We start from the raw sequence: 12,108 nt of genomic DNA on the forward strand, positions 1-12,108 counted from the left end.
TCCCAAGAGGAGAATGGAGGCGAAGGAATTGCAGTGTGGTTATCCCCTCTGGAAGGTGATTTCTTGCTTTCAGTTTCTCTATATCTCTCTGTCTCTCTGGCAAGCACACAAACACTGTACCAAAAATCTCTCTAAGAAAATGACCATCTAATCTTAAAAACACTTCAAAAATATTATTACATTCTCCTTAAAAGTCATAATCATCTAAAATTTAAAATCTCAAGGCCACATGGTGGCTCAGTGATAATGTAACTGAACCCACATAAGAAACGTCCTGTTTGCCTTCTGGGACCTTCCTAAGCATGCTGGGCACACATGCCCATGATCCAGGCTGGCTAAGACTGGGAGTGGCTCGTGGTGTGGTCACTCTGGGGAATGCCTGTTCTCTTTCTCTCTCGTTCAGACTCTGTTTGGGGAATGCCTGTTCTCTTTCTCTCTCGTTCCCTATCTTGTTCCCTCTCAGGGAAACAAAATGAACTTTATTTATTTTTTTTAAATATACTGTTTAATGTTCAGAATAAGCATGACACAATTGAATGATTAATTGTGGTTTACTCACTGAGGACCTATCAAATATAAGGCTTGGTTTTAGGCCCTGAAGGTGCAGTGCTGACAAAGACAGGTAAAGACTCCACCCTTGTTAATCTTACACCCACAGGTGCTAATACATGTATGAATAGGTGAAGAAGATAGATCATAAAATACAAGAAAATAAATAAATTGATCGTGAATTACTGTAAGTGGCCTGTTCGAAGGAAGACCAGTTGCATTTCACTCCCAACAGTCTTTTTTTTTTTTTTTTTTGAGAGGTTTTTGCTATAGGGCGCATGCGCTCGCCAGACAGACAGAGAGAGACAGAGAGACAGAAAGCGAGAAATCACCCCCCACGGGGGATGGCCACACCGCAATCCCTTCTCCTCCATTCTCCTCTCAGGATCTTGGGCACACGCGCACACACACCTGGCGTGAGTTTTAAGCCACCGGGTCCGGGAATCGAACCGCAGTCGACTACGTGGGAGTCCAGTGACATAGCCACCACGCCAACTGCTGGTCCTTCCCAACAGTCTTTTGAATCCACCTTGCCAGATTACTCTCTGCTTAATCTTTAAATGAATACTGAACAAATATTTTTTAAATATGATTTTTAAAGGAGTTCCAGATTACCAGCCTTCCCTGAGTTTCTCCAAAGCTCTGTCCAATAATTGGCAGAATTAAAAATGAAACTCAAGCCAGAGTTTAGAACCATACCATTCTCATTTGGATTCCGGTAAAATCTGGATCCTATTATTATTGTAAGACTAGATACTAAGCTAATCATACCCAACTTTTTTTTTTTCACTGAAAATAAATAGATTTGAGAGTTCTTGGTGCAGAGGATGCTTTGAGGTTTTGGAGATGCCATGAGATTTTGTGCATGTCTGCCTTGTAAAGGGGTCATTCCTAGAGCCCCATGGTTACCCTCATAGATATATCATATGGTCACATATTACATCACACATTTTGTCACGTTTAGTTTCCTACCCTGAGACTAGTTGAAAAAATTGTGCTTCTTATCCTAGCCACATGATGCTATTTATATTGTACTCACACAGCAGGTCACTTAATTGGTCTTTTCACATTTAGAAAAGCTCATATTTATTTGCTAAATTATTATCCATCTGTTAGAGAGGAAATTATATCTGATGAGGGATGGCAAATTACTTTGCCTTAATACTAAATAACCAGAGGGAGAGGTGAAATTGTGAACTTACTTCGAGAAAAAGAAACCACGAGAAAATCCAGGAACAAGAATATGTAGAAGTTTAAAGGCTCATAGCAACACATATCAAAAACTCTGTTTTTATTACATGATTTACTATGGAAGCAGCATTTACAAGTCAGATTAAAGAAAAAAGAATTGGCCATTAATAGGCATCGTCCAGATTTATAAATTTGACTGACATTAGCTGATTGATGAATATTATCTCTAGCTGTTCTTTCAGACACACACATTCACTACAAATTCATTGTATACATCATCGTTTTTAAAATGTGTTTAACTGTGGTTCTACTTAGGTGGCCATACAGCATGTAGTTAAGAGATACCTACATTTGGAGTCGAATACCTGAGGGTCAAGGCTACCTGGTTTGTAATTCCGGTTCCATCATTTACCATCCCATAACCTACAGGGCTAGGTCTCTGAAAGAGGAGTACAACAGTTCCCATCTTACGGGGATTTGATGGTGATGAAATAAGGTAGTACACAGACGTGAGATAAGTGTCTGCAACAAAAATCCATTCAATGTCAGCTATTGTTGAGCAAGTCTCGGGTCAGTCAACTGCATGTTTTAATGTTTATTTTCTGTTTCATACAGTGGAACTAATAATACTTAACCTCATCAGTTTCTAGTGGCAGCAAAATGACTTAATACTGTTAAACTTCTAAGTATATGTAATTGGCTATCAAGATTTTTTTTTTTTTTGGAGAGTTTTTTGCTATAGTGTGTGTGTGCACTTGCCAGAAAGAGAGAGAGAAATAGAAAGCGACAAATTACTCCCCGGGGGGACGGCCATACCACAATCCCTTCTCCTCCATTTTCCCCTTGGGACCTTGGGCACGCATGCACACGTGCCCAGCATGAGTTTAAGTCACTGGGTCCAGGACTCGAACCGCAGTCGGCTACATGGAAGTCCAGTGACATAGCCATTATGCTAACTGCTGGTCCCAAGATTCTTAACTATTATTACTTTTACCTGTTTTTGTTGCTTACAAGAATAAATCTGTTTTATCTGAGAGAATAAGTATGTGGAAATGATTGTTCTTCTCACTTATGTTCTTTTGGTCACACTACAATAAAGTTTTTGCTTTTCATGCATACCTGTTTGGCCAACAACCTCTAATGGGATAGAGCCACTAGAATAAATAGGAGTAAAGAGGGAAAAGTTTTTCTTTTCCATTTTCATATTGAGAGAGGGAAAGCTTCTATGGAGCTTTGATGCCGGTCAGTAGATTCATTTTCTCTTATTTTAGATTTTCATTTGTTTTATTCTTGTGCTTTCTCCTCTGCCATTTTGTAGGTCCAATATAAAAGGAACATTGTCTTCTGGATTCTTTATTTTTTGGAGAGGTTTTTCTATAGGGTGGTGTGCTCTCTGGAAAGACAGAGAGAGACAGAGAGACAGAAAGCAAGAAATCCCCCCCCAGGGGGATGGCCACGCCACAATCCCTTCTCCCCTCTCCTCTCGGGATCTTGGGCATGCATGCACACGCACCCAGCATGAGTTTAAGCCACCGGGTCCAGGACTCGAACCGCAGTGGACTATGTGGGAGTCCAGAGACATAGCCATTACACTAACTGCTGGTCTCATTTTCTGGATTCTTTAGTCACTACCTGCATCTGGATTTTTTCTATAGTCATTCTGTTTTAATGCCATGTGCAATCTGTTTTCCTACTTTTTCTTTTTTTAGACTTAGGATTCTGTAAAGAATCTAACTCCAGATAAAACAGTTCTAGAACTACTTTCAAGTCTGAAAATGGAACGTTTGGGCCTCTAAAGTGTGTTTAATCCATAATGAGTTATGTGTGTGTTGGCGAAGATGATACTTTCTGAAACATCATTATTTGCCTCTCTCTTTTGCATTTACGTACATTTATACCATATTCTCAACTTGACACACTCATTTGCCAGGGTTATGTATGAGGGCATAGAAAGGGTGGGCCATAGTGATCACGAGATGAGCAAAACACTGAAAAGAAAGGAAAGAGGAAAGAAGAAAAAGAGGAAACAAAGAAGAAAGGAAGGGTAGGAGGGTGGGCAGTGAGTTCAAAGTGCCCTGACATTGTGCTTAGCATCTAAGATAATCCCTGCAGCAGATTCTTAGTGAAAATATATAGAATGAATGTATAAACGTCAGCTCCTACACCATTTCTATAAAATGCCAATGAGGAGAGGAAACAGGATAGGTATAGGGTACTGTATTTGGGACTCTATACCAGAAACTCTCAAATATATTTCCAGAGAAACACCCAGAAACATGGAGACAGAAGTTCTCCTCCAGTAAATGAGTAACTGTAATAACTAGCAAGCTGGAAGTCCACTGTCTTCAATAAAACATGATGAGTAACCCTGGCTGAGCATCCGTGGGCAGTCACCAGAGAACATAGATAACAGCCATGAGCTGATATGAAATCACTGGGAGCCAGGTAGATGAGCAGATGTCCAAGGAGCTGTGAATCTACTATAGAATTTCTTCAGGTAGACTAGTGCACCTAGTTACAGCAAGGGAGGAGGGGTGACTGTCCAAACCACATGTTTCTAAAAATCCTACATTGCTCAATCCTATAGAACCCTTCTGCAAATATTGCATGTATGTGAAATGAGTTAAAATTTCTCTTTTGAGCTCAAAGAAAACAAATATGCAAGCTCAAAATCTTCTGTTTTTGTTTGTTTGTTTGCTTGTTCTTTAGAAAGAGAGATTTTTGCTATAGGGCATGTGTGCTTGCCAGAGAGAAAGAGAACAAGAGAGACAGAAAGTGAGAAAGAGACAGAAAGTGGGGATGGACATGCTGTGATCCTTCTCCTTCATTCTTCTCTCAGGATTTTGGGCACGTATGCACATGCACCCAGCATGAGTTTTAAGTGGTCTGGTCCAGGACTTGAAATGTGGTTGACTATGTGGGAGTCCAGGAATTTAACTATTATGCCATCTCCTGGCTCAAGATCGACTCCTTTGTTAAGTTTCTAGAAAACAAACAAAAAAGAAAGCAAATCAAAACAAAAAACGGCCATTGTCAGAAGAAGTAAAATGGTACTTCAAGAAAAAATTCAGTTCTAAAAATAGACATTACTCTTTTGAGGGGTTGACCTCATGTTAGTAATTAGAGGCTAGGATTTACAACACCTTCCTTCTGTAATAAGGTTATTCTACTGGTTGTGTTTCAAAGCCGGAGGACTCTAGGAAACCACTGGTCATAAGAAGTGTTTTCTTGAATGAGGTAAACCAGAGCTGAAACTACTCATTGTCTTTTATTGACCAACTGAAAATAATAATTGGAAAGTTTGAAAAAACTAACAATTTGGTGCTGAACTTTATGTGATCATCAAGATTGACCAACTGGTCAATAATAATTGGAAAGTTTGAAAAAACTAGCAATTTGGTGCTGAACTTTATGTGATCATCAAAGAACATTCGAGTTTTATATATCTGTGAAATCTTAATCGGAGACTTCAATTTCCCTCTTCTTCCTTTTATTGTTTTGCTCAGTCTATAATTGGAGAATCCCTTTTCAGCGTTTGGGGCAGGTGTGAGTTGACAGGACATTCTTCCTATTGCTTCTTAATTCTTTCCCCAAAACTGAAGTGTTTTTTTAAAAGTCATGCCCTTCTCTGCACTTCTCCAGCCTCACGTATGAACATCTGTAGATGACTTCTCATCACATTTGATAAAATCCTTACTTCTTACCTTGCCTTGAGAGACCATACACAATAAGCCTTTCTCTTCATCCTCGTCTGTCACCACTTCCTCTTATTCACTGTACTCCAACCACACTGACCTTAGTTTTGTTCCTCACTGTCTTAACCAAAAAGCCCTTGCCTCTCAGAATCTTTATTCTTGTTCTTTCTGCTTGAGCTGCTTTTTCCCAGCTCTGGGTGTTGCTACCCCTTCCCCTAATTTCACATCTCTCTGTTCAGATATCTTCTTCTCAGCTATACTGTCCTCAACAAATCTATCCATAGTGACTCTTCAATACTTTCTTTTCCCTCATTGGACCTATTTATGAAGATGAAGTATAAACACCTCTGGTGACCAATGGTTTTCTTGAGAATGTTTTTCTTGGTTTTTAAAAAGTTCATGAAAAATAGGTATTATGAAACAATTATGCATGAATTTCATTTTTTTCCCCAAGAATAAGTTTGTATTTAATTCCACTTTCCACAAAGCATTTGAAAGTCTCCTTATATACTTATTGCATACTTGTTTCCAGGCTTCACAAAAATGTGTTTTGTGCTTGGTATCTGATGTTGTGCTTAGTATCTAAGATAATGCCTGGCCGAAGGTTCTTAGTGAGGATAAGTGGAATGAATGAATGGACTTCAGCTCCTACACTGTGTCTGTAAAATGTCAATGATGTTGGGAAACAGCATAGGATAGTTGAAGGGATTTATTTATTTTTTCTCAGAGAAGTTTGAGAATAAGGGAGGGAAACTGCGCTAATTCTAATTCTAATGGTAGCTCATTACTGGCTAGGCACCATAGAAACCACTCTACATATATTGGCTCACTTGCCTATATCAACTTAAGGAATAAAATAGGTTTTGTGAACAGCAGTTATAGCTGTGAAGCAGAAGGTGGCTGGCCTTCCCTTGGATGGACTCAGAAAGGGAAGGTTAGAGTCTACAGGACAGTGAACACTTCCATCATGATTCACATTTTACTTTCTTGGGACTAGTAGATGGTGTAATAGTTATATCACTGGACTCCTACATGGTCAACCATGGTTAGCGTCCCAGACCTGGCAGCTTAAAACTCACGCCAGGCACGTGTGCATTTGTGCCCAAAATCCCAAGAGAAAAATGGAGGAGAAAGGATTGTGGTATGGTCAATCCCCTTGGGGAGGGGAGGAGTTTCCTCACTTTCTGTCTCTCTGGCAACTGTATGTACCCTATAGCAAAAATTTCTCTCTCTAGAAAAACAAACAACAACAAAAAATTATTTTCTCTTCCTGGGTAGAGCAAAAAGAATGCTGTAGCCTTTAAGTAAGAAGAAAACCACTGTACAATAACTATGAGGTTTATTTTGGGCCAATAAAACAGAGCTTTGGTTCAGTTTGGTTCTGCTTTGTTTTGTTTGGATGTCCCCTCAGTCATTTTTATTTTCTTTGTAACAGGTCAGTTTGGTTCATCAGTGGCCTCGTACTTCCTTTTCTTGAGATGGATGTATGGAGTAAATATGGTTCTCTTCATCTTGACATTCAGCCTCATCATGTTGCCAGAGGTGAGCTATGATTTTCCGTGTACAAAACATGCTGAAAAAGTTTCTCATTTGATAGCTCTTCAAGAAAAGCTTGTATCTCTTTTTTAAGAGTAGAAATATGGGGGCAGCCCCTAGTCTGGTGGTTAGGGAAGTGGATCCCACATGGCTGATTGTGGTTCAAATCCTGGCTTAGTGGCTTGAAAAACATGACAAGCATATTTGCACACATGCTCTAAATCCCGAGGAGATGAGAAACTGAAGAAGGGATTACAGTAGGACAACATCCCATTGAGGAGTGCTTTCTTTTGTTTCTGTCTGTCTTTGATGAGTGCATATGCCTTCTGGCATTTACAAAAAAAAAAAAAAAAAAAGGAAGAGTAGAACAAATGCTTTAAAATTTGTGACAAGGTTAACTTTTTATTATTTTTAGGTTTTGTGCCATAGGGCATGTGTGCTCACTGGAGAGAGTCAGAAAGAGGGACAGAAGCAGGGAAAGTGAAAAATCACTCCCCCAGAGGGGATGGCCACACCTCAATCCATTCTCCTTCTTTCTTCTCTTGAGATTTTTGGCACACACCCACACACACATGATTTTCAAGCCACTGGGTCTGGGACTTAAATTGTGAATGGCCATGTGGGAATTCAGTAAAGTTTCACTGTCTTCAATAAAACATGATGAGTAACCCTGGCTGAGCATCCGTGGGCAGTCACCAGAGAACATAGATAACAGCCATGAGCTGATATGAAATCACTGGGAGCCAGGTAGATGAGCAGATGTCCAAGGAGCTGTGAATCTACTATAGAATTTCTTCAGGTAGACTAGTGCACCTAGTTACAGCAAGGGAGGAGGGGTGACTGTCCAAACCACATGTTTCTAAAAATCCTACATTGCTCAATCCTATAGAACCCTTCTGCAAATATTGCATGTATGTGAAATGAGTTAAAATTTCTCTTTTGAGCTCAAAGAAAACAAATATGCAAGCTCAAAATCTTCTGTTTTTGTTTGTTTGTTTGCTTGTTCTTTAGAAAGAGAGATTTTTGCTATAGGGCATGTGTGCTTGCCAGAGAGAAAGAGAACAAGAGAGACAGAAAGTGAGAAAGAGACAGAAAGTGGGGATGGACATGCTGTGATCCTTCTCCTTCATTCTTCTCTCAGGATTTTGGGCACGTATGCACATGCACCCAGCATGAGTTTTAAGTGGTCTGGTCCAGGACTTGAAATGTGGTTGACTATGTGAGAGTCCAGGAAAAAAACTATTATGCCATCTCCTGGCTCAAGATCGACTCCTTTGTTAAGTTTCTAGAAAACAAACAAAAAAGAAAGCAAATCAAAACAAAAAAGGCCATTGTCAGAAGAAGTAAAATGGTACTTCAAGAAAAAATTCAGTTCTAAAAATAGACATTACTCTTTTGAGGGGTTGACCTCATGTTAGTAATTAGAGGCTAGGATTTACAACACCTTCCTTCTGTAATAAGGTTATTCTACTGGTTGTGTTTCAAAGCCGGAGGACTCTAGGAAACCACTGGTCATAAGAAGTGTTTTCTTGAATGAGGTAAACCAGAGCTGAAACTACTCATTGTCTTTGATTGACCAACTGGTCAATAATAATTGGAAAGTTTGAAAAAACTAGCAATTTGGTGCTGAACTTTATGTGATCATCAAAGAACATTCGAGTTTTATATATCTGTGAAATCTTAATCGGAGACTTCAATTTCCCTCTTCTTCCTTTTATTGTTTTGCTCAGTCTATAATTGGAGAATCCCTTTTCAGCGTTTGGGGCAGGTGTGAGTTGACAGGACATTCTTCCTATTGCTTCTTAATTCTTTCCCCAAAACTGAAGTGTTTTTTTAAAAGTCATGCCCTTCTCTGCACTTCTCCAGCCTCACGTATGAACATCTGTAGATGACTTCTCATCACATTTGATAAAATCCTTACTTCTTACCTTGCCTTGAGAGACCATACACAATAAGCCTTTCTCTTCATCCTCGTCTGTCACCACTTCCTCTTATTCACTGTACTCCAACCACACTGACCTTAGTTTTGTTCCTCACTGTCTTAACCAAAAAGCCCTTGCCTCTCAGAATCTTTATTCTTGTTCTTTCTGCTTGAGCTGCTTTTTCCCAGCTCTGGGTGTTGCTACCCCTTCCCCTAATTTCACATCTCTCTGTTCAGATATCATCTTCTCAGCTATACCGTCCTCAACAAATCTATCCACAGCGACTCTTCAATACTTTCTTTTCCCTCGTTGGCCCTATTTATCAAGATGAAGTATAAACACCTCTGGTGACCAATGGTTTTCTTGAGAATGTTTTTCTTGGTTTTTAAAAAGTTCATGAAAAATAGGTATTATGAAACAATTATGCATGAATTTCATTTTTTTCCCCAAGAATAAGTTTGTATTTAATTCCACTTTCCACAAAGCATTTGAAAGTCTCCTTATATACTTATTGCATACTTGTTTCCAGGCTTCACAAAAATGTGTTTTGTGCTTGGTATCTGATGTTGTGCTTAGTATCTAAGATAATGCCTGGCCGAAGGTTCTTAGTGAGGATAAGTGGAATGAATGAATGGACTTCAGCTCCTACACTGTGTCTGTAAAATGTCAATGATGTTGGGAAACAGCATAAGATAGTTGAAGGGATTTATTTATTTTTTCTCAGAGAAGTTTGAGAATAAGGGAGGGAAATTGCACTAATTCTAATTCTAATGGTAGCTCATTACTGGCTAGGCACCATAGAAACCACTCTACATATAATGGCTCACTTGCCTATATCAACTTAAGGAATAAAATAGGTTTTGTGAACAGCAGTTATAGCTGTGAAGCAGAAGGTGGCTGGCCTTACCTTGGATGGACTCAGGAATGGAAGGTTAGAGTCTACAGGACAGTGAACACTTCCATCATGATTCACATTTTACTTTCTTGGGACTAGTAGATGGTGTAATAGTTATATCACTGGACTCCTACATGGTCAACCATGGTTAGCGTCCCAGACCTGGCAGCTTAAAACTCACGCCAGGCACGTGTGCATTTGTGCCCAAAATCCCAAGAGAAAAATGGAGGAGAAAGGATTGTGGTATGGTCAATCCCCTTGGGGAGGGGAGGAGTTTCCTCACTTTCTGTCTCTCTGGCAACTGTATGTACCCTATAGCAAAAATTTCTCTCTCTAGAAAAACAAACAACAACAAAAAATTATTTTCTCTTCCTGGGTAGAGCAAAAAGAATGCTGTAGCCTTTAAGTAAGAAGAAAACCACTGTACAATAACTATGAGGTTTATTTTGGGCCAATAAAACAGAGCTTTGGTTCAGTTTGGTTCTGCTTTGTTTTGTTTGGATGTCCCCTCAGTCATTTTTATTTTCTTTGTAACAGGTCAGTTTGGTTCATCAGTGGCCTCGTACTTCCTTTTCTTGAGATGGATGTATGGAGTAAATATGGTTCTCTTCATCTTGACATTCAGCCTCATCATGTTGCCAGAGGTGAGCTATGATTTTCCGTGTACAAAACATGCTGAAAAAGTTTCTCATTTGATAGCTCTTCAAGAAAAGCTTGTATCTCTTTTTTAAGAGTAGAAATATGGGGGCAGCCCCTAGTCTGGTGGTTAGGGAAGTGGATCCCACATGGCTGATTGTGGTTCAAATCCTGGCTTAGTGGCTTGAAAAACATGACAAGCATATTTGCACACATGCTCTAAATCCCGAGGAGATGAGAAACTGAAGAAGGGATTACAGTAGGACAACATCCCATTGAGGAGTGCTTTCTTTTGTTTCTGTCTGTCTTTGATGAGTGCATATGCCTTCTGGCATTTACAAAAAAAAAAAAAAAAAAGGAAGAGTAGAACAAATGCTTTAAAATTTGTGACAAGGTTAACTTTTTATTATTTTTAGGTTTTGTGCCATAGGGCATGTGTGCTCACTGGAGAGAGTCAGAAAGAGGGACAGAAGCAGGGAAAGTGAAAAATCACTCCCCCAGAGGGGATGGCCACACCTCAATCCATTCTCCTTCTTTCTTCTCTTGAGATTTTTGGCACACACCCACACACACATGATTTTCAAGCCACTGGGTCTGGGACTTAAATTGTGAATGGCCATGTGGGAATTCAGTAAAGTTTCATGGTTTCTACAGCTATTGAAGGTAAGTAATCTTTGCTAAACTTTGCTTAGGAGGAAGTTTTGGCAGCTTGGGAGTTATTTTTATTTATCTCTCCTAGGTTGCTTTCAAATAAATCCTTCTTAATATGCAACTCAAAATATCCAGCTTTTCTGTACCAAAGAAACACAAAATGAACAATTTTTTTCCAGATATAGAATAAGATAATTCAGACACAAGCACACAGGCACACATGCACAAAGGCAGGCAAGAGTGGGAGAGGGTAGGGTCTTTTAGGACCAAAGTTGGAAAGTAAAACGAAGGATCCAGATTGAAGAAGGCAACAGCCTAAAATGGACAGGGGAAGAGTCCAGGAACCTGACTGAATTTGAGGCCATCACCCATAAAAAGTTAGTGACTGGCCCTTTTGGATGCTAACTATACAAAGTTGGATTAGGCTTAATTTCTTTTACAAAAGGGCCTTTCAATGCTGTAGTACTTCAGAACCAATTTGTTCAATGCAGCATTGACAAATTTGGTATTTTCAGTCCTCAGAGCTTCATAGCATGTCAAGCTTTCTATTAACATGATAATGATGGTGCCTTATAATCCTAAAGAGGTTTTAACTCTTTATAATGCAAAGCACTTTCACTTCTTCTGCTTACTGAACTTCAGAGCAAATTTATGAATTTATCTTCACCTGTTTAAAAAACGTAGAAGCTTAGTCACGTAATGCTTCTGTGACTTAGCTAATGTCTCAGAATGAGTTGAGGACTTTGTTATTATTATAAAGAAGATGGCTTCTCAGGCTTCTAACGCTTCCGAGGCTCAGAGAAGACGTGGGCGTGAATCAGAAGTCCTTGGGAGAGTTCCTCTCCCAAGTGAAAACTTACAGGGGTGTAGCACAATGTCTGTGTTTCATCTATTTCAAATTAAGCCCAGCTTGGTTTTTGCTCATCTCTCCAAGGAAACCTGAAACACTCTATCCCATCACCAGCTCCTGTGACCTAGTCAGTGTCAGATGCGGGTCTAAGTGGAGTCCTAGCAGCCGCAGGTACTCTTTTCC

The 12,108-nt window shown here is 39.6% G+C and overlaps 1 protein-coding gene across 1 annotated transcript in view; it reads left to right on the forward strand.

The window, feature by feature from the left end:
* TMC1 (transmembrane channel like 1) overlaps nt 1–12,108 on the forward strand; it is a gene marked incomplete at its 5' end in the record, with an annotated part of 129,539 nt that overhangs the window by 35,661 nt on the left and 81,770 nt on the right. Inside the window, one exon of the mRNA XM_027768365.1 lies at nt 6,871–6,977. Within this exon, the coding sequence (XP_027624166.1) occupies nt 6,871–6,977 (107 nt within the window). The remainder of the gene's footprint in view (nt 1–6,870; nt 6,978–12,108) is intronic.

This window comes from Tupaia chinensis, unplaced genomic scaffold (assembly GCF_000334495.1).
Source record: "Tupaia chinensis unplaced genomic scaffold, TupChi_1.0 Scaffold146052_1, whole genome shotgun sequence".
Taxonomy (NCBI): Eukaryota; Metazoa; Chordata; class Mammalia; order Scandentia; family Tupaiidae; genus Tupaia; species Tupaia belangeri.